This window comes from Cervus elaphus, chromosome 24, assembly GCF_910594005.1.
Source record: "Cervus elaphus chromosome 24, mCerEla1.1, whole genome shotgun sequence".
NCBI classification, from domain to species: Eukaryota; Metazoa; Chordata; class Mammalia; order Artiodactyla; family Cervidae; genus Cervus; species Cervus elaphus.
The window spans coordinates 71,164,711-71,187,116 of NC_057838.1; the positions used below are offsets into that span (position 1 = coordinate 71,164,711).

Genomic DNA, 22,406 nt, shown 5'->3' on the forward strand with positions numbered 1-22,406 from the left:
CCAGGTCTCATCAAGCCTCGTGACGCCTCCCTCACTCCTACCATAGGTAAACAGCGGGACCCTGCCGTCATCACCGGTGTCTCAAGTCTCTCGACCTACACGTCTGAGTTCGCATCTGCTCCCTCCCGCCCGGCTCCTTCCGCCCAGTCAGCCCCTGCGACTCCTCCGCGCAGAAGCACGTGGCGCTGCTCTGCCCTCCTGCCGCGCAGACGCTCCTTCTGCAGCTGTGTCATGAACGTGTGCGTTGTCCCAGCGTGTGGATGTTGCCAACTACATGCACAGCCCAGCACCCACCGTTTGGAAGAGGTATCCATGCACCACTCTTGGATGCTCACCGGGGACAGGGCATGACTGTTGGGAGTTTGAGGACACTGTCCGTGTTCCAGGCGGTGTATCACATTGTCGTTTAAAATGCTGCTGCTGCTGCATCGCTTCAGTCGTGTCCGACTCTGTGCGACCCCACAGACGGCAGCCCACCAGGCTCCCCCGTCCCTGGGATTCTCCAGGCAAGAACACTGGAGGGGGTTGCCATTTCCTTCTCCAATGCATGAAAGTGAAAAGTGAAAGTGAAATCATTCAGTTGTGTCCAACTCTTCACGACCCCATGGACAGCAGCCTACCGGGCTCCTCCGTCCATGGGATTTTCCAGGCAAGAGTACTATAGTGGGTTGCCATTGCCTTCTCCAGTCATTTAAAATACCTTACTTTAAACAACCAACACTCATTGACTCTGGTTTTTAAGTATTTATTTTACTTGTTTCTTTGGCTGCACCAGGTCTTGGGTCTCGCTGCAGCATGTGGGGTCTAGTTCCTGATCGGGGATCGAAACCAGGCCCCCTGCATTAGGAGCGTGGAGTCTTAGCCATGGGACCACCAGCAAAGTCCCAACACTCATTTATGTGTAAAAAAAAAAAAAAAAGCTTTAACTGTTTTACCCAGTCACTATTCCTCTTCCATAGAGCTCATTGCCCAGCAATTGTGTGTTTTTAGAGAATGTTTGTGGGCCTTAAATATTTGGCTTCTTGCATGCCTGGAAATGTCTTTATTTTGCCATCACAACAAATGATAATGTCGTAATAGTTAGACTTCATATAAAGTTATATATTTCAACTGATTTCACTCAGAACTTTGAAGATACTGTTTATTGCTGCTTTGATCTCCTGAGGGGCCCTCAGATTTCAGCATTCTTGCATTTCTTCAGTTTGGGGGGAAAGTCCTCCATCATTTCTTAGAACATCTCTCTTTTCTCTCTTTCCAGACCTCCTGTGTGATGGCTTTTACAATATTTTTTATGTATCCTTCGTGCCCCTTGACTTTTATTTCATGCTTTCTATTTCTTTGTTCTTTTATGATAATTCCTTGCTTAGTTTTCCTAGAATATGAATATTCCATTTTTGACCTTTGGTTTTCCCTAACTTAGCAATCAAGTTTTTGGCCTTCTTTGGTTTTGTTTCTTTTTGTTGTTGTTGTTTTTTAACAAAGGCTATACACTTGTGCATCTGTCTGAAGCCATTAATTACATCCAGAATCCCTGTCCTGCTTTCTCTATAAAATTTCCCCCCTCGCTCTTTTGTTTTGTTACTCTTTAAAGAACATGCTGGAAAGGCTTTCTTGTTACTCACATTCAGAGTCTTGAATCATCTCACAGGCATGCGAGTAGGTCTGAGCCGTTAGTGGCACCGGTGCTGGAAGGGACAGTGAGTGATCAGACAGTCAGCTGTCTGGTGGGAATGGGGTCCGCCCTCAAGCTGCAGACCCTTGCCTTCCACCCCCCTTTCTCCCCCCTACCCCCTCCCAGGCACCCCTTCTCACTGCCCCCTGGCTTACAGGCTGGCTAGGTAACTCCACAAAGGAATTGCTTGGTGGGTCCTTGGGAATCAAAGCTAGGTGGAGGTGTCCTTGTCCTCCCTAGGGGGAGAAAGAGGAGAAGGAGAAAGCCAGGGTGTGTGGAAATTCTTCTAAAGCCCAAGGGTTGAGCCAAGAAAATGAGACCAGATGGCAGAAGTGGCCACAAGAGAGAAACCCAGCATGGTACAGGTGAACGCGGCAGGCAAGTAAGGGCGGGACCAGGAGGCTCCTGTGGCTGCCAGTGTGTGTTCACGGCTGACTTTTCTCAGCCATCCAGGGACTTGGAGGTGGATGGGTGGGGTTAGCCCAGAGCTTCTTGGTGCGATGAACAGAAACTTATAGCCCCAGCCCCACTCCCACAGGACGAGCCCCGAAATGCCACTCTTTGGACTCCTGAGTCCTCGCCTTTCTGGATTTCATAAGATTCAGGATCCATGTCTTTTGTTTCTCTGAGGCTCAGTCATGTCCAGCTCTTTGCAAGCCTTTGGACTGCAGCCCACCAGGCTCCTCTCTCCATGGGATTTTTCAGGCAAGAATGTGTGAGTGGGTTGCCATTTCCTCCTCCAAGGGATCTTCCAAAGCCAGAGATCAAACCTGTGTGTCCTGTATCTCCTGCATTGCAGGTGCATTCTTTACCTGCTGGGCCATTGGGGGAGCCCTTTGCTTCTCTGAGACTGGGATAAATCCAGTATAGTGCCAGATTCATGGGCTTTGTAAATGGAGAAAACCCCAGGTCTTCCTCCAAGCCCAGTCTTGAAGTCTCTGCCACTTAAAATTGCACTCTCGTGTGTGTTATAAACATCTTGTCTGCCAGACCTAAGAAATTCACGCACACTCTCTGGCTGGTTAGTTCCTGCCCTGAATCTGTAGGTATCCTTCATCACAACTTGACAAAAGAACGGTGCTCTGAGGCCTGTTTTATAGGTTTTCTATCCTACAGGTTTGCTGCCCATTACTACCATCTGTCAGAATCACAGGCAGTAGTCTGTAGGCATTCCTGTTGGTTGATTTTATTTAGGCACTAATTCTTGTCCCTACCCACCCATTTGTCACATCTGGGGGCTTCCCCGATGGCTCATCAGTAAAGAACTTGCCTGCAATGCAGGAGCCACAGGAGACTCAGGTTCCATTCACTCTTGTCCCCTGGACACAGTCTACAGCCACCAAGCAGCCCTCCAGCTCCCTTGAGCTAAAGGACACACATGTGTCCACGGAGGGAGCCATGGCCTGAGACAGGCACAGGCGAGACAAGATGAAAACTGCAGCCCCAGGCCCCCACCCTGCACCTTTGCCACCGCGAACCTTCTATTCTCTGGTTCCACTCCTACCTTCCATGAGAGTCAGCCACAGGGCCAGCACCCACTCAGTGCCGACCCCAAGGCCTGCTCCCCGAGTTCCCGGGACTTCCGGCCTGGGGAACGGGTGTGCCGACATTAATTGGAAAATCACACAAGTGTAGCATTACAAACTATGGTCTGTGCAAGGGCCCTGAGAACTGTCAGAGTTTGGGCTGATGGCAGACCGCGGTCCAAAGCTGTTTACAAGGGGTGCGAGTCCTGGGCCCAGCTCCCAGAGGGCGTGGCGCCTCCCTGCCCAGGCCTCTGGGGAGAGGGGCCATGTCATGCGGGTGTCCTGCAGTCGTGGGCTGCAGAGAGGCCCACGCTGCCCAGGCAGGCATCCTTCTCCGGCCTTTTCGCCCCTCAGCTCACTGTCTCTCCCTCTCCTCAGCCCCTGCTGCTGCTGCTGCGTCGCTTCAGTCGTGTCCGACTCTGTGCGACCCCACAGATGGCAGCCCACCAGGCTCCCCCGTCCCTGGGATTCTCCAGGCAAGAACACTGGAGTGGGCTGCCATTTCCTTCTCCAATGCATGAAAGTGAAAAGTGAAAGTGAAGCCGCTCACTTGTGCCCAACTCCTAGCAACCCCATGGATTGCAGCCTACCAGGCTCCTCCGTCCATGGGATTCTCCAGGCAAGAGTACTGGAGTGGGTTGCCATTGCCTTCTCCTCATCAGCCCCACCCCCTGCCAACTTCATGTTGCATCTCCCTTCAGTTCAGTTCAGTCGCTCAGGCATGTCCGACTCTTTGTGACGCCATGGACTGCAGCACACCAGGCTTCCCTGTCCATCACCAACTCCCGGAATTTAGTCAAACTCATGTCCATTGAGTTGGTGATGCCATCCAACCATCTCGTCCTCTGTCGCCCCCTTCTCTTCCTGCCTTTAATCTTTCCCAATATCAGGGTCTTTTCCAATGAGTCAACTCTTCGCATCAGGTGGCCAAAGTACTGGAGTTTCAGCTTCAGCATCAGTCCTTCCAATGAATATTCAGGACTGATTTCCTTTAGGATGGATGGGCTGGATCTCCTTGCAGTCCAAGGGACTCTCAAGAGCCTTCTCCAACACCTCAGTTCAAAAGCATCAGTTCTTCAGAGCTCAGCTTTCTTTGTGGTCCAACTCCCACATCCATACATGACTACTGGAAGAACCATAGCTTTGACTAGACGGACCTTTGTTGGCAGAGTAATGTCTCTGCTTTTTAATATACTGCCTAGGTTAGTCATAGCTTTTCTTCCAAGGAGCAAGCGTTTTTTAATTTCAAGGCTGCAGTCACTATCTGCAGTGATTTTGAAGCCCAAAAAATTAAGTCTCCCTTGGCCACCTACTAAGATGTGGGTTCCAGCTAGTCACGACTTGTCTGGGCCTCAGTTTCCTTGTCTGTGAAAGGGGGGTAACCCAGGTGGCTCAGACAATCGGAAGCAGTTGTGGGGTTTCAACAGGTCTGTATAGTCCAAGCCCAGCACACTTTTTATCCGTCCTTCCTGACGACGATGCCTGTGCCTGAGCCTTCTGGCGCAGGACCAGGTAATTTGAGATCATCGGGGCGCCTCCACCCGGTCGCGCTGCTCCGCGGAACCCTCCAGGGTTCACACAGCGTGCTCTTAACCTGTTTTCTCGGTGAAGTCGAGACAGGTTCGACCTGTTTAAGAGCAGAAGCGGGCGTCGCTGAGCGGTGAGACGTCCTGCGGAGGCTGGGCCCCCGCGGTCCCGGGGCGTCCAGGTGCGCCGGCGCAGGCGGCGGGGTCGCACCTGCGCCCAGGTGGCTGGAGAGGACGCACCGCCCACTGCTCCCTTCCTGAGCGGCCACTGCCGCCTGGCGGCCGGTCGGCTCCAGTTCCTGCTCGCTCCAGCGTCAGAGCCTAACCCTTCCAGGCCCGGTTGTCCGAGAACCCCCGGGGCGGCGCATCTCTCCGCGGGGGCCCGGGGTTGGCGGCTGTAGAGGCCGCCCCGCAGCGGACTCCGCTCTCCCCGCGGAGTCACCCCCGGGCCGGGGTCGGAGGCCACGTGCTGTCGGCAGGAGGCTCTTCTGCCGATGAAAGGGGACCCCGGACCCCCCCGCCCCGCCCCCTTTCCTGGCGGGGTGGTGGCCCCCGTGCCGTCCCTGGCTCTGTTTATTAAGGCCTCTGTGCAGGGCTTCCCGGCCACGCTAGTGGTAAAGAACCCACCCGCCAAGGCAGGAGACATCGATCGCTGGGTCAGGAAGATCCCCTGGAGGAGGGAATGGCAACCCACTCCAGTATTCCTGCCTGGAGAATCCCATGGACAGAGGAGCCTGGCGGGCTACAGTCCGTCGGGTCGCAAAGAGCCAGACATGACTGAGGGACTTAGCACACAGCACATCATCAGCTCAGCTCAGTCGCGTCCAACTCGTTGCGGGCGACCCCGTGAACCGCAGCACGCCAGGCCTCCCTGCCCATCACCAACTCCCGGAGTTTACTCAGACTCATGTCCATCCAGTCGGTGATGCCATCCGGCCATCTCATCCTCTGTCGTCCACTTCTCCTCCTGCCCCCAATCCCTCCCAGCATCAGGGTCTTTTCCAATGAGTCAACTCTTCACATGAGTGGCCAAAGTATTGGAGTTTCAGCTTCAGCATCAGTCCTTCCAATGAACACCCAGGACTGATCTCCTTTAGGATGGACTGGTTGGATCTCCTTGCAGTCCAAGGGACTCTCAAGAGTTCTCCAACACCACAGTTCAAAAGCATCCATTTTTCAGCGCTCAGCTTTCTTCACAGTCCAACTCTCACATTCATACATGACCGCTGGAAAAACCATAGCCTTGACTAGATGGACCTTTGTTGGCAAAGTAATGTCTCTGCTTTTTAATATGCTATCTAGGTTGGTCATAACTTTCCTTCCAAGGAGTAAGCATCTTTTAATTTCATGGCTGCAATCACCATCTGCATGATATTTGTATATATGCAATACTTTTATTATTTATATATATGCAATAATTTTATATATAAATGCGTTTTGACAACAGTATATGTCAAACTTCTAAGCATTCTTTCTAGTTTTCTAATTGTCTTCTTGTGTTATTTATTCGTGTCTTCTTTAACAACTTCAGATATAATGTGTATGCCATGCGATGTAGCCATTTAAAGCATAAGCTCACAGGCTTTTAGTATATTTACGGAGTTATGCATCCATCCACGATTTTTTTTCTTTTTTCTTTTTGCTGTACTGGGTCATCCTTGCTGCGCTCAGCTTCTCTAGTTGCGTGCACAGGCCTCCCTTGTGGTGGCTTCTCCTGTTGTGGACCATCGTCTCTGTTGCTCTGTGGCCTGTGGGATCTTCCCAGATCAGGGATCAAATCCGTGTCCTCTGCATTGGCAGGCAGATTCTTAACCATTGCACCACCAGGGAAGTCCCACCATCACAATTTTAGAACATTTTTATTCTCAAAAAAGATCCTATAACCCTTAGCTTTCACTCCCCAAGCTTCCCTTTCTTCTCCCTACTGCCCAGCCCGAGGCAACCACTAATCTACTTTCTGTATCAATATCTTCTTGTCTCTATCATCGGATTCCTTGACTCTAACTTCAATTAATTAAGAACTCACAAGGGATAAGAGATAATTAATCAGGCTATTTTTGGCCCAAGGAGACAAATATGGAAGAAAAAGACAGATATATGTTGAAAATAAAGGATAGAAAACGGTATGTATACAGATACTGACAAAAGAAAGTATATTTGGCCACAGTAATCTTTGGACGAATAGAATTTAAGGACTGAGGAGTTAACAAGGACAAAGAAGGGTATTTTATGTTAAAAAAATATATACATACTCCATTAACAAATTGTGAGTCATGAATTTTTCTGCACCTAACATCATATTCCTGAAATAGTTTTAGTTGTTAACATGCTGTTTATTGCAAGTAACAGAAACCACAACTTCAGCTGGCTTACATAATAAAGGGAGTTGAAGGGAACTGCAGTGCTGATTCTAGCAGGAGAGGACCGGGAATGGAGCCTATCCCACCAGCCTCCCCACATCCATGTGACTCTGGGAAGATCCTGCTCCTATCTCCGTCCTTAGTTGTCTCACCTGTTGGAGACGATACCCTCTCCTTCCTGGGGCTGTTGGGAGGAGTGAATACAGGCAACAATACTGGACTGTTTCTTATCCAGGGGATCTTGCTGACCCAGGGGTTGAACCTGCATCTCCTGCATTGGAGAAGGAAATGGCAACCCTCTCCAGTATTCTTGCCTGGAAAATCCCATGGACAGAGGACCCTGGCAGGCTACAGTCCATGGAGTCACAGAGTCAGACGCCACCGAGCAACTTCACTTCACTTCACTTCTCCTGCACTGGTGGGCATTGGCAGGTGGTGAATCCCCTGAGCCACCAGGGAATTGACTCACTTAAATTCACAATGACCCTTTGAGGTAGGAGCTGACGTTAGTCTCCTCCTATGACTGTTGCCTCAGACCACCACCTAGGAAGCAATGGGGCTGAGATTCAGAGCTAAGCTGTCTGTGCTTTTCCAACCTTAATTGAAATACAGTTTCCTAAAAACAGTGTCACAGTTCTGAAAGGCCCACCAGTGAAGCTCTGATGGGTTAACTAGATGTCAGGCCAGGAGCAGAGGAAAACACAAGCTACCCTATCCTTTCTGTCGGTGACTTACCCTCTGGCCGAGGAGAAGCTAGAGGTGAGGACAGGAAGGGACACGGGAGTAAGCACATCCCAGCCATGAGGTTTATTGTAAAAAAAATCCTGACTGTGGAAGTCTTAAATTTTGAAAACTAAGGTTAGAGGGAAGTCTGGCATGCTACAGTCCACGGGGTCGCAAAGAGTCGGACACGACTGAGCGACTGAACTGAAAGTTAGAGGCGACCTCGGGGCCAAGGAGATAACTAACTTGGCACAAGGGTACTGAGAACAATAAACATAAGCTGAAGCTGTGGGTGGTCCTTTCTCCTTCTTACCATCGCATTTGTCAACATAAAGCCAATTCCACAGTAAGGTGGGAGACACTTAGAAGGAATCTGCAAGGGGCTGTGAGTGAAGGGTCAGCAGGAGACCTGCACTGACCTTGGCCGGCCTGAGAGATGACCTCAGGTGCCTCCCACTCATACCATCCCCTAGAAAAAGTTAGATTTGCTGGATGAGGAGGAACATCTAGGCTGAGTAAACAGAAAATGCACAGACCCTAAGGCTATGTGTTTGACGCAGCTGAGGCACGAGGAGAAGGCAATGGCTGAAGCATGGTGAACCAGGTGTCAGGAGATGACCCCTGAGGGGGGCCAGGCATGCCTGCTGGTCTTGTGGCTGAATGGCTCTATTGGGGTTTAATACATTTACCCTATAGCTGCAGGGGACTATAAGTCATGGAGAGCAAGTCAGCCCTGAATCCCCCCACCCATCCACCCCAATGATGCATACAGGATTCCCATTCTGGCACAGATGACTTCAGTTCAGTTCAGTTTCTCAGTTGTGTCCGACTCTTTGTGACCCCATGGACTGCAGCACTCCAGGCTTCCCTGTCCTTCGCCAACTCTGGGAGTTTACTCAAACTCATGCCCATCGAGTGGGTGATGCCATCCAACCATTTCATCCTCTGTCACCCCCTTCTCCTCCTGCCTTCAATCTTTCCCAGCATCAGGGTCTTTTCAAGTGAGTCAGTTCTTCACATCAGGTGGGCAAAGTATTGGTGTTTCAGCTTCAACATCAGTCCTTCCAATGAATATTCGGGACTGATTTCCTTTAGGATGGACTGGTTGGATCTTCTTGCAGTCCAAGAGACTCTCAAGAGTCTTCTCCAACATCACAGCTCAAAAGCATCAATTCTTCAGCACTCAGCTTTCTTTATAGTCCAACTCTCACATCCATACATGACTACTGGAAAAACCATAACTGTGACTAGATGGACCTTTGATGGCAAAGTCATGTCTCTGCTTTCTAGTATGCTGTCTAGATTTGTCATAGCTTTTCTTCCAAGGAGCAAGTGTCTTTTAATTTCATGGCTGCAGTCACCATCTGCAGTGATTGGAGCCCAAGAAACTCAGGGTCCCTTTCTTTGAAATGCCTCCAGAATTCCATGCAGTAGGGACTGAGGGGTAGCAACCTAGGAAATTCATTTTAAAATGTTGTAGCTATACGAGGTAGCCAACAGAAACCCAGTTGTTGCTATTTGGTTGCTTAGTTGTGTCCGACTCTTTGTGACCCCGTTGACTGTGGCACGCCAGGCTCCCCTGTCCTTCACTATCCCCCAGAGTTTGCTCAAACTCATGTCTGTTGAGTCAGTAATATCATCCAACCATCTCATCCTCTGTCGTCCCCTTCTCCTCCCACCTTCAATCTTTCCCAGCATCAGGGTCTTTTCAAATGAGTCAGTTCTTCGCATCAGGTGGCCAAAGTATTGGAGTTTCAGCTTCAGCATCAGTCTTTCCAATGAATATTCAGAGTTGCTATCCTTTAGGACTGACTGGTTTGATCGATCTCCGGGAAGTCCAAGGGACTCTCAAGATTCTACTCCAGCGCCTCAATTGGAAAACATCAGTTCCTTAGTGCTCGGCCTTCTTTATGGTCCAACTCTCACATCCATACATGACTAATGGAAAAACTATAGCTTTGACTATGGGCCTTTGTTGGCAAGGTGATGTCTCTGCTTTTTAATACACTGTCTAGGTTTCGCTAGTAGTATTTTTATTTACTTTGTGGGATATAAGCTTTATTTTTTTATTTTTTTATTTTTTTTTTGGGATATAAGCTTTAAAAAAAAAAGCCGTCTTTTGTAAAGATGGTTTTTATTTATTCACTCCTTCCAAAAGGTTGAGACGTCCAACCTCACTGAAGACCATGTATCTAAAGGAGGCCTGAGGGGGCTGGTGGAATGGAAGTAAGACTGGAAGTAAGATCTTCACGGGGAGCACCCCTGGGGACCACACGGAGACCCGGCGATCCCGCGGTGCGCGCACCATATCGACCTAACAAGACCTTGAAGCCTGACGCCCGCCACTTTATGAAGGCCGGCCGAGTTCAGCACGGTGGTGTATCAATGGTTTACTTCGCATGCGCCGAGGGTGGGGCGGGGCTGGGGCGGGGCCAGCGGCGTGGGTGGGGCGGAGCCGGGGACGGGGGCGGAGCCGGGGACGGGGGCGGAGCCGGGGACGGGGGCGGAGCCGGGGACGGGGGCGGAGCCGGGGACGGGGGCGGAGCCGGGGACGGGGGCGGAGCCGGGGACGGGGGCGGAGCCGGGGACGGGGGCGGAGCCGGGGACGGGGCAAGCGGTCCGGCCTTCACTCCCACTCGGCGCCCGAACTCTGTCTGGTTTCTGAGCAGATCCTTCCGGTGCGGGAGCGACACCGCGGTCCTGGCGCAGCCGCCGCCGCCGCCGCCGCCCCCCTCGCGGGCACAGACGTTTTCCACGCTAGGGAGGGCCTCGTCACCCAGCCGCCGACTGGGCAATGTCCGCGGCGCGGCCGGGCCGTCGTCGCCGCCCGGGCGCCGGGCTCGTCCGCCGGCTCCCGGGGCCGGCCGCTTGTCCCGCGCGGCCCGCGAGGAGCTGCGGCGCCGCCTGCTGAGCCTCATTGAGGGCCACCGCGTGGTCATCTTCAGCAAGACTTACTGTCCGCACAGCACGCGGGTAGGCTGCCGGGGCCCCGGGCCTCCGCGGCGCCCCAGCCCGACCTCGGTCCGGGCTCGTCCGATCCGCCCTCGGCTGGGCCGCGCGGTCCCGCCTGAGGTCTTGGACGGGCCAGCGGGCGAGCCGCAGTCCTGCCCTGGCCGAGAGCCAGCTGGACGTGGGCAGGGACATCTGACGGGACAGGTCCCCCGGGTCCCGTCCTGGGGAACGACGGCGGCGGTCGGCGGGGCTGCTGCGGACCCCACCGCGTGCCCCGGGCGGGCCGGGCGGCGGTTTAGGCCGGACTTCACGCGGGGCACGCGCGGGAGTTGAGAGTCGGAGCCGTGATGCTCTGGAGGACGAACCCGTCGGTAGGATGGGGCTTGGCGTCTTTGAAGGCTGCTTCCACATTTGAGAGTTGAAACAACAGATGAACGAGGCGCAAGCCTAAGTTGTTGGGTTAGAGATGTGAAATTAGGATTTTCAGTCTGTCAGTTGTACATTGATTTGCACGTTTTTAAGTGTGTGTGTCACACGTGCACCTTGCAGTTCTCTAGGCGACCACACTTCAGCAGGAGCCTCCTGGTTCATCCTCTCCACTCCTCCCAGGGCAACCACTGGCCAGAATCACTTGCTTTTCCTTAACAATTTTGCTGCCAAACTTATGTATCCCTAAACAATACTTTGCTCCTTTTGGCTTGTATTGGTACCTTGTGTAAGTAGAGTCATGGACTTTTTATATTCTGCACGTTTTTCCCAACAGTTATATTTTAGAGATTGCTGCATGTTACTATCTGTAAGTGTGGCTTGTTAATTTTTTGCTGTATTGTTCCTGAGGGTGACTCATAAGCACAGTGTTATCAGGTCTGATGTTTCCAGTATTTTGCTCTCAAATACAATATGGCCATGCCTGTTCTCGCCACATCTCCCAGTGCACACAATGAAGACCTGCTTGAGAGTAGATATCTTGAAGCTGAATTGCTAAGCCACAGAGGAGGCACAGTTTTTTCCTTAGTTAGGTGATACCGAAATGTTTTTCCACACGGTCATACCAGTTGCCCTCTTACTGGTGTATTACCAGTTCCCACTGCCCTACATCCTTGCCAGCAGTTGATACATTTAACTATTGCCATTCTGGTGTTTATGAGATGGTATTTCATTGTAACCTTAGTTTTGCATTTTCTTGGTGAACTTAACATCTTTACCTGTGTTTATGGGTCATTTGAGTTTCCTCTTCTGGGAAACATTCAAGCATTTTGCTTATTTCTCTATTAGGTTTTTTTTTAAAATACTAATTTTGTAGGCGTTCTTTATATATTGTGGATTCTAGTCCTTCGGTTCTATGTATTGGAAAGTCTCCCAGATTGGGTTTTTCTTTTTACTCTCTTTATGTGATATTTTGGTTAACTGAATTTTGGAAGTTTAACATAGTGAATCTATCACTTTTTCTCTTCTGGTTTGTGCTTTTTGTGCCTTATTTAAGAAGTCTTTCTGCTCTGAGGTCACAAAGATGTTCTCCTGGATCGGCTGCTGGACGTTTTCGGGGGTGCTTTTCACACCCCTCTTCTCTGTTCCACCTGAACTTGAAGCCGAGGATGTGTGGGGATCCAGTTCCTTTTTTCCTTTATAACTTATCAGTTGTCCCTTTTCCTTTTTCGGAGAGTCCATTCTTTCCACTGTGGTTTGAATGCTCACCAATCACCTGTCAGATTCTCACATACGTGTTGGTTTATTTCCAACCTCTTGTCTTCTTTCTCTGCTTATTTAAGTTGTCCTTTGAAGTTTGTAAAAGAGCCAAGCCATCAGAACTGTGCCTGGCCACTGTTGTGTTGCTGGGGCCTAGAAAAGTGTGAGGCAGGTAAATGGGTTGAATGAATAAACGGCTTTACATCATTCTGGTCAAACCTTTGCTGACACAGAACATCTTAGGACAGATGATTTTCTGTTCTGTGTGCGTCACTGCTTCTAACAACATGGCCACTACTTTGAGTCCTGTTACATAATTGGACAGCTTTGATTACTAGAACTTTTTTCAGTTCAGTTCAGTCTCTCAGTCGTGTCCGACTCTTCGCGACCCCATGGACTGCAGCACGCCAGGCCTCCCTGTCCATCACTAACTCCCACGAGTTGCTCAAACTCATGTCCATTGAGCTGGTGATGCCATCCAACCATCTCATCTTCGGTCATCTCCTCCTCCTCCCGCCTTCAATCAAAACTTTTTAAATCGAGCTCAAATCTGTCCGTCTGAAACATTTTGGCGGTGCCTGTCACTCCAGTGCACAGAATTAGGAATCTGGCTTCTAGCTGGACGGCAGATCTTCCAGTATTTTCCCTAAGCACTTTTCTTTCCTGACCAAGCTTTTCATGTGTTCATATCATCTGTCTTTACACATGACCCTTCACTAAACGGGTTGTGCAGTAATTTGACCATGCCTCACCCAAACTGGACACCGTATTCCACATCCCTACCTGTGGCCTTGCCTTTCAAGAACTCATGGCCTAAAGGAGCTGTAATCAGACTGTTCTCACGTACTGAAAGACACGTGCGTGCAAGGCAGGTGCTGTGGGAATGGGGTAAAACAGCTGCTTCCATGGGGATCAGAGGAATTGAGGATGTGATGTTTAAGCTGGTCCTGGAGAGATAAGTTGGATGTAGGCAACGTAGAACATCAATAGTTGAGGAATTCGTGTGAGCAGAGGTAGGAGATGATAACATGAAAATACTGGGCCGAATGCAGGGCGTAGGAAGGGAATCAGGAGAGGGATGTGAAAACGGGCTGGCCTTCAGCTTTTCAGAGGTACTGAGGTCTAAATGTGTGCCGCTGAGTGTGGACCTGATGACGTCAGGCTGGAGGGGAGGAGTGACAGGGTCTGCCCTGGGACTGGAGTCCCACCTGGAGGAGCGCGCTGAACGCGGGGGCAGCTGCCCAGGCCGGAAGCGCCTGTGAGTCAGGCGACCTCATGGCCCACACTGAGGAGTGAAGAACGTGCCCTGATTTTTTAACCCCTTCCCCAAATTAAGTTTCAAGCCATGTTTTCCCCAATCTTCAGTTCACACTTTTGTGGATTAAAAGCATATACTTGCATTGGTTAGCTTTTTTTTTCCTGTAATAAAATATGCGTAATATCGTTTACTGTTTTAACCATTTTAGGTTTCATGGCATTAAGACCATTCCTGTTTTGTGCCGCCATCACCACCATCCACCCACAGAGCTTTTTTCATCTTCCCCAACTGACACTCTGACCTCATTAAACAGTAACTCTCCATTCCCACCCCCAGCCGCCGGCAACCACCATCTGCTTTCTGCCCTATGAATCCAAAAGTATTTGTCATTTTCTGACTGGCTTATTTCAGTCTGATGTCCTCAGAGTTCATCTATGCCATAGCATGGGTCAGGATTCCTTTCCTTTTTTAAAATTTGTTTATGTTTTTATTGAAGGATAATTGCTTTACAGAATTTTGCTATTTTCTGTCAAACCTCAACCTGAATCAGCCGTAGGTCTACATACGTCCCCTCCCTTCTGAGCCTCCCTCCTGTCTCCCTCCCATCCCACCCCTCAGGCTGACACAGAGCCCCTTGTGAGTTCCCTGAGCCTCACAGCAGATTCCCGTTGGCTCTCTTAGTTTACACATGGTGATGTCAGTTTCCATGTTACTCTTTCCATACATCTCACCCTCTCCTCCCCTCTCCCCGTGTCCATAAGTCTATTCTCTATGTCTGTTTCTCCATTGCTGTCCTATAAATAAATTCTTCAGTACCATTTTTCTGGATTTCGTATATATGCATTAGAATATGATATTTATCTTTCTCTTTCTGACTCACTTCACTCTGTATGATAGGTTCTAGGTTCATCCATCTCATTAGAACTGACTCAAATGCATTCCTTTTTATGACTGAGTAATATTCCATCATATATATGTACCACAACTTCTTTATCCATTCATCTGACTATGGACATCTAGGTTGCTTCCATGTTCTAGCTGTTGTAAATAGTGCTGCAATGAACAATGAGATACATGTGTCTTTTTCAGTTTTGGTTTCCTCAGGGTATATGCCTAGGAGTGGGATTGCTGGGTCATATGGTGGTTTTATTCCGTCTTTTAAGGAATCTCCATACCGTCTTCCACAGTGGTTTGCACTCCCACCAACAGTGCAAGAGCGTTCCCTTTTCTCCACACCCTCTCCAGCGTTTATTATTTGTAGACTTTTTGATGATGGCCATTTTGACTGGTGTGAGGTGATATCTCATTGTGGTTTTGATTTGCATTTCTCTAATAATGAGCGATGTTGAGCATCTTTTCATGTGTTCATCTGTATTTCTTCTTTGGAGAAATGTCTGCTTAGGTCTTTTTCCCACTTTTTTTTTTTGATTGGGTTGTTTGTTTTTCTGGTATTGAGCTGTATAAGCTGCTTGTATATTTTGGAAATTAATCCTATGTCAGTTGTTTCATTTGCTATTATTTTCTCCCATTTCTGAGGGTTCTCTTTTCACCTTGCTTATAGTTTCCTTTGCTGTGCTAAAGATTTTAAATTTAATCAGGTTCCACTTGTTTGCTTTTGTTTTTATTTCCCTTACTCTAGGAGGTGAGTCATAGAGGATCTTGCTTTGATTTATATCATCAAGTGTTCTGACTATGTTTTCCTCTAAGAGTTTTATACTTTCTGGTCTTACGTTTAGATCTTTAATGCATTTTGAGTTTATCTTTGTGTATGGTGTTAGTAAGTGTTCTGATTTCTTTCTTTTACATGTAGTTGTCCAGTTTTCCCAGCACCATTTATTGAAGAGGCTGTCTTTGTCCCATTGTATATTCTTGCCTCTTTTGTCAAAAATAAGGTACCCATAGATGCATGGGTTTACTTCTGGGATTTCTATCTTGTTCCATTGGTCTGTATTTCTGTATTTGTGCCAGCACCATACTGTCTTGATGACTGTAGCTTTGTAGTATAATCTGACGTCAGGAAGGTGGATTCCTCCAGCTCCATTCGTCTTTCTCAAGACTGCTCTGGCTATTTGCAGTCTTTTGTGTTTCCATATGAATTTTTTTGTTCTAGTTCTGTGAAAAATGTAATTGGTAATTTGATAGGGATCACATTGAATCTGTAGATTGCATTTGGTAGTATAGTCATTTTCACAATATTGATTCTTCCTACACAGGAACATGGAATATCTCTCCATCTGTTTACATCATCTTTAATTTCTTTCATTAGTGTCTTATAATTTTCTGTGTACAGTTCTTATGTCTCCTTAGGTAAGTTTATTCCTACATATTTAATTCTTTTGGTTGCAGTGGTGAATGGGATTGATTCCTTATTTTTCTCTTTCTGATTTTTCATTGTTAGTATATAGAAATGCAACTGATTTCTGTGTATTGATTTTGTATCCTGCAACTTTGCAAAATTCACTGGTTCAGTTCAGTTCAGTTGTTCAGTCGTGTCCAACTCTTTGTGACCCCATGGAATGTAGCACTCCAGGCCTCCCTGTCCCTCACTATCTCCCGGAGCTTGCTCAAACTCATGTCCATTGAATCACTGATGCCATCTAACCATCTCATCCTTTGTCGTCCCCTTCTCCTCCTGCCTTCAGTCTTTCCAAGCACCAGGGGCTTTTCCAGTGAGTCAGCTCTTTGCATCAGATGGCCAAAGTATTGGAATTTCAGCTTCAACATCAGTCCTTCAAAGAATATTCAGGACTGATTTCCTTTAGGATGGATTGGTTGGATCTCCTTGCAGTCCAAGGGACTCTCAAGAGTCTTCTCCATTATTTTGCTTATTGGATATTTGGATTACTGTTTTTCATCAAATCTGGGATATTTGGGGGCATCTCTTCAAATATTATTCTTGTACTTTATTTCCTCTGTCTCTTACTGGTATTCACACCATCTGTATGTTGTGCTTCATGCCGGCCCGTTTCCCCCTAGGCTTCTGTCCTTTATCTTTTCCCTCTGTGGCATGAGGCTGCACACTCTCCGCTGATGTCCTCAGTTCTGCAGCTCGAGTCTACTGTTGAGACACCACAATTTTGACTGTAGGCATTGCACTTTCCCATAATTGCTTCATACCCAGCTGGTTCCTGTCTATAATTCCTGTCTTTTTATTGGTGTTTCCACCGGGTGAGACATTGCCCTCATGCTTCTGCATGTATCTCCTGAAGCATAGTTTTCTCAAGCTCCTTGAACGTACTTACACGGGTGACTTTGCCTGTTCATTACACTGTCTGGGCCTCTCAGAGGCAGCTTCTCCCGCTTTCTTCTTGTGTGTGGACCCACGGTCCTGTTTCTTTGTGTTTCTGGTCATTTTTCTGTTGAAACCAAGGCCTTTCTGGTAATGCATTATAGCCGCTCTAGACCCTACAACCATCCTTCTCTGTGGCCAGTTTTTGCTTGTGTATCTCTTATGGATTATTTTCAAGAAGTCTGTTTCCACTCCTTGGAGATGTGGCCTTGGGTCTGTGCAGCCACTCTGGGGTGACAAGGGTTTGCTGGCTGTCTGTGTTACACTGTCTGACTCTCTCAGCGTCATGCCTGGGTGTTACACTCCTCTGATTATGGCTCAGATGCTCTGCTTTCCTGACAGCGCCCTGGGGTGTAAATTGTCCTGTGTTGTTGTTGTTCAGTCGCTCCAACTCTGTGACCCCATGGACGGCAGCACGCCAGGCTTCCCTGTCCTTCACCATCTCCCAGAGCTTGCTCAAACTCGTCTGTTGAGTCAGTGATGCTGTCCAACCATTTCATCCTCTGTCGTCTCCTTCTCCTCCTTCCCTTATCTTTCCAGTGAGTCTGTTCTTCACGCCAGGTGGCCGCCAGCCAGGGCCCCTCTGCAGCGGTCGTTATTGAGCAGATTTGCAGTTTGTTCTTACCCTGGCAAGACCGTTCTCCAACGTCTCCTCCTGGCTTTCTGCTGACTGGCAGCCACAATTTAGCCTGCTGTCAGGAGCGAGCCACCAGCATCCTCTGACTCAGTCACACCATCTCCGCTGTCTCAGCTGTAGGCGTGAGCTGCCCCGCAGTCCATGTCAGAGGATCAGTTTCTTAGGGTGGAGTTCGGCGCTCTCTAATCTTGTGGTTTCCCCCTTGCCCCGAGTGGCCTCTGAGACCTCACTCCAGAGGTGGGGTGCGGACCCACTTCCCTTGGGACAGCCTGCTTTATGAGCGGCTCTGGTAGGGCAGTAGCCTCTGGTCTCCTTGGCTTGCCTCTCCCAGCCCGGAGCCCTGCCCTGCCAGTGGGCTGGGCAGCGTGATCAGGGCCCTGCCGTTTTCGCCTGGGACAGAAACTCTGAGCTATGAATGAGGTGGTGCAGGAGGGGAGCTTTCCCTTGCTGCCACATTCACCAGTAATACAGCCTCTGCCACTCGGACCTGAGCGATAGAAATGGCAACGGCCCAGCCTTGGGGCGGCTGGGATCCCGGAGAACCGGGCACCTCAACTCCTCGGCCACGGCCACCTGCAGTGGTGCCTCCATCACGCTCGGGCGGGTCCCTCAGGCTCCCCGCTCTTACTGACATCTAGTAGATTCTCTTAAATACGCGTTGCCTCATTTGCTGTGTGCCCTCAACTTTGAGAGACTTCAGTGGCCCTTTTTAATCAGCTCTCACCAGCCGTGGACATCTGCCCGGGGCAGACCGGCCAAGACCCTCGCGCCTCTGTCCTGGAGCCAGAGCCTGGAAGCCAGGCTTCCCCTCGAGGGCTCAGGTCTCTGAAGGGCAGGAATCCTGCTGACGGTGGGCTCCGACCTCAGTGGCGGCAACTGGAGAGCCCCCAGGAGGTGACTGAGAATGTCCCGTGGAAGGTCTTGCCGGCTCAGGAGATCAACTGTGGGGGACTGGACAAAGGAGCCCGCTCCATGCCGAGCACTGTGGAGACTTAGGGAGTAGGTGTGGGACAGGAAGAGGCTGCAGGAGGGGGTCTGAAACTCTCGGTAGTCACGGACAAGCTCCTGGTGACGCCCCCTGCTGGCCCCCCCTCTGAGTGGCAGGGCCCAGGGCTTTGTGTTCAGGCAGCTGGTGAATGGTGACAGGGCGGGCATCCGCCTCCCCTCCGCTCAGGCAGGGAGGGTGTCCTGTATGTTGAGTATGTGGAACAATGGATGAGCCATCCTAGGTGTGTGATGGTTGAATGGTTTAATGACTGTTGAAAGAAAACAGAGAGGAAAAGGCATGTGGACACAGGTGGATTCGGTGGGGGGCAGGCTCCACGTGAGGTGTCCGGGGTCACCCAGCTGCAGAAATGCTGCTTGTCTTGAGTTCCAGAAAAGAGGTTTGAGTGAAAGGTACAGATCTGGAAGTGAGACAGCAGATTGTAAAAGAAGGGAAGGGGCGGACTGAGGTCATTCTGGGAAGGTGCTCCGAGAACAGGAGAAAACGTGGTCCGAGGCTCGCATTCCTGAAGGGCATGTCTGAGCGTCCCTGCTGCTTTGCCCACACTTCATAGCTGTGTCTGGTCTCTGCAAGAGGAGAACACAGGTGCATTTTCCTTGCAGGTTAAAGAGCTCTTTTCTTCTCTGGGAGTTGACTGTAACATCTTGGAACTTGATCAAGTTGGTAAGTAGGTAGAACGGTTTGTACCTGTTGTTTGTAATCAGCGCCCACAAGATTGACTTCTTTCCTTGTATTGCCTTGTTCAGTTCAGTTTGCTCCCGTCTCTTTGGGTTCAAAGAGCTGATTTCACCTACCTGCAAGCTGAACCCCGCAGAAGATGAACCTGTATGTGGAAATACTTTGCGTGGATTTTTTGCGTACAGTGTCTGCATTTGAGGGGGGAGTGGAAGGCAGCCATATAAGGTAGTGCTGGCGGTCCTCAGGCGTGTCTGCCCGCTGTCCAGCAGCCTAGAGGACATTGTAACAGAACGAGGCGAATTTGCCCGTCTCCTGAGCGCAGCCCCAGGAGGGCAGGCGCACCAGTGTTCCCGCTTTCCTGCTTCTGAATCCCATGCACTTTCCACGGGTGTGCGTGGAGAACAAAAAGCCCAATCTCTGCCTTCACGAAACTCCACCCCTCTCTTTAGCCAGGTCGCTTTAATAAGTGAAATGCCCTTGAATCTTTGAGACTTTGCTGAAGAGTTTACCACATGGGGAGCCTGAAGGACTGAGGGCCCGGTTCAGTTTTTAGGAGTGGAGGGTGTGTTTTGGACTATGAGCATGAAGATTTTTTCAACTGTAATTGTTGGACGTATTTTCTGTGTTACCACCATTAGAGCATATATCATGTTTGTTCTTTAAAGACGATTCTTATCTGTCTCTGCCTGGCCAGTGGATTATAGATCAGATTCTAATTTGAAAGTGTTCATTTTGAAAGGAGTCAGGAGTCTGCTCTTTCTTCTGTACAGCTCCCTTTGAACCCCTGAGTCATCGCTTCGTGACGCCGACGACGCGCATGTGGGCATCTGAGTGTCGCAGCACTTCAGCTCGGCTTGCAGCGCCTCGGAACCTTGGCGGAGTCTTAACGTCTTTGATCTTTTATTCCTTAGATGAGGGGGCCAGTGTCCAGGAGGTTCTCTCAGAGATCACCAACCAGAGGACTGTGCCCAGTATCTTTGTGAATAAAGTGCACGTGGGTGGTTGTGACCACACTTTCCAGGTAAATAGTACCGTGTGTTTCTGAAGGCTGTCTGTCCAAATTTTGTTTTAAGAAAATATTCCAGAGAGGTGGAAATGGCTTTCACAGATCTGTTCGTTTGTGTCTTTTGGAGCTTGTAAAATTGAAAGCTTCCCTGGTGGCTCAGATGATAAAGAATGGTAAAGAATCTGCCTGCAACGTGGAAGACCCGAGCTCGATCCCTGGGTTGGGAAGATCCCCTGGAGGAGGAAATGGCAGCCCACTCTAGTATTCTGTCCTGGGAAATCCCGTGGACAGAGGAGCCTGGTAGACTACAGTCCATGGGGTCCCAAAGAGTCAGACACGACTGAGCGACTAATCACTATAGGATGATTATCAGATAATCGTGATTACTCTAAGAGAAATTAGCTTTTCTACCAATTCAAACTTTGAATGCTGAGAAGGAGAAGGTTTTGAGTGAGGCTGGAGGACAGAAGGGTGGGCTGCCCTGCTCTCTCCCTCCAAACGGGGACAAACGAGGCCTCCTCCCGCCTTGAGGTTTAGGGAAATGAGGTCAGCACTGGCAGTCCAGCCCAGGGGGCACGGCTCTCCACCGTGGCTGCTGGCCCCGCGAGCTTTGTGAAACTCTGTTTGGTTCCTGGAGTGCAGAAATGAACAGGAATCATTCAGTTACATAGAGATAGATAAAAATTGATATGTAATAAGGACCTTATTTTAACTAGCTGTTTGCTTTTATTAAACTCTGCTCTTAGATCCTTTATATATGTATACAAGTAGTAATCATCAGTGGTGATGGATTGAATACTTAGGTTTAGATTCAATTAAGAATTATATTTTTGGGACTTCACCAGTGGTACCTTGGATAAGAACCTGCCTGCCGATGCAGGGGACACAGGTTCGATCCCTGGTCCGGGAAGAGCCCACACACCGCAGAGCAACTAAGCCCGTGAGCCACAACTACTGGGCCCCAGCACCTAGAGCCCATGTTCTCTGACAAGAGAAGCCCCCGCAGTGAGAAGCCCACGCCCCGCAGCTGGAGAGCAGCCCCTGATGTCTGTACCTGGAGGAAGCCTGCGCAGCAGCAAAGGCCCGGCACAAGGGCTACAGAGACGCCAGGTCTCCTCGGCCCTGGGCGGCAGCTCTGTGCGAGGTGGACCCCCTAAGAGCTCCCGAGGGTAGGGGGCTGCCGGCCGGGGCCACGCGGCCTCCCCGGGTCTGTGGTCCTGTAGCACTCGCAGGACGAGCCAGCTTGGAGCCAGCGTGATGACTGAGCAGCCGACCTTGCACAGACAGAGCTGCTCAGTCTCATGTGGAGCCTCCGGCCTTGTCCACACTGCTTCTGGCCACAGGGAGGGCCATGGGGACAGCAGCTCGTGCCTCCGGGTCAGCCCTGACCTTTACCAACGGACGGAGCAGAAGGCTCATGCTGCACAGGAACTTGCAAGATTTCAGTCAACTTAGAAAAATCAGGGAAAAGCCCGCCGTGCACATCCCGCCGGTGACGCGTCAGCACTGCTCGCAGAGAAGGCCAGTGCAGGCGGACGCGGGCAGAGGATGCCGCTCCTGGGCTTCAGTCAGGCTCCTGTGCTCGCCCCTCACCAGCCATCCTCAGGGCCAAGTGCTGGTCGAAAGGAAAGTCGCTTCAGTCAGAAAAGCCGGCATCTGGGGAGAAGGGGACCCACGTCCCAGAAGCAGCTTGCAGGATTCTGCTGGGCCATGGACGTTTTTAAAGGGGAAAGCGGTAATAACCTCAGTTAATCGCTAAGGTAGGAGGTCAGCTTCTCTGTTGTCTTGCATCGTGTGCAGACCTGCTGACACCTCCAGTCCTACTTGGCACGCTGTCGGGCCCTCTCAGCCCACCTGCACGCTTGCTGAGGGGAGGGCGCACGAGTCACTCACTCTTTAACTAGTCAGTTCTTCATGCTTTTTTACACCTTTTAACCCAGGAAGGGAGTCCATCGCTTAGCAAGGTGTGTGTACCTCTAGTAGAGCAGGAGACAGGGGCCAGGCTAAGTGTCACCTATTGAGCTCACCTTTGTGGTTAAGGTCTCAGGAGAACAGAGGTGAGCCAGCAGAAAGGGCCAAGAGAGCTG

The 22,406-nt window shown here is 50.1% G+C and overlaps 1 protein-coding gene across 6 annotated transcripts in view; it reads left to right on the forward strand.

Moving 5' to 3' along the window:
• The first annotated feature begins 10,807 nt into the window (after window positions 1-10,807).
• TXNRD3 (thioredoxin reductase 3) overlaps window positions 10,808-22,406 on the forward strand; it is a 32,871-nt gene continuing 21,272 nt past the window's right edge. The window contains exons 1-3 of one of the 6 annotated variants that reach the window (XM_043885632.1): window positions 10,808-11,130; window positions 19,238-19,298; window positions 20,225-20,334. In XM_043885632.1, the coding sequence (XP_043741567.1) occupies window positions 11,107-11,130; window positions 19,238-19,298; window positions 20,225-20,334 (195 nt within the window). In that variant the 5' untranslated portion in view covers window positions 10,808-11,106. The other 5 variants (XM_043885634.1, XM_043885630.1, XM_043885631.1 and 2 more) reach the window with 5 other exon arrangements.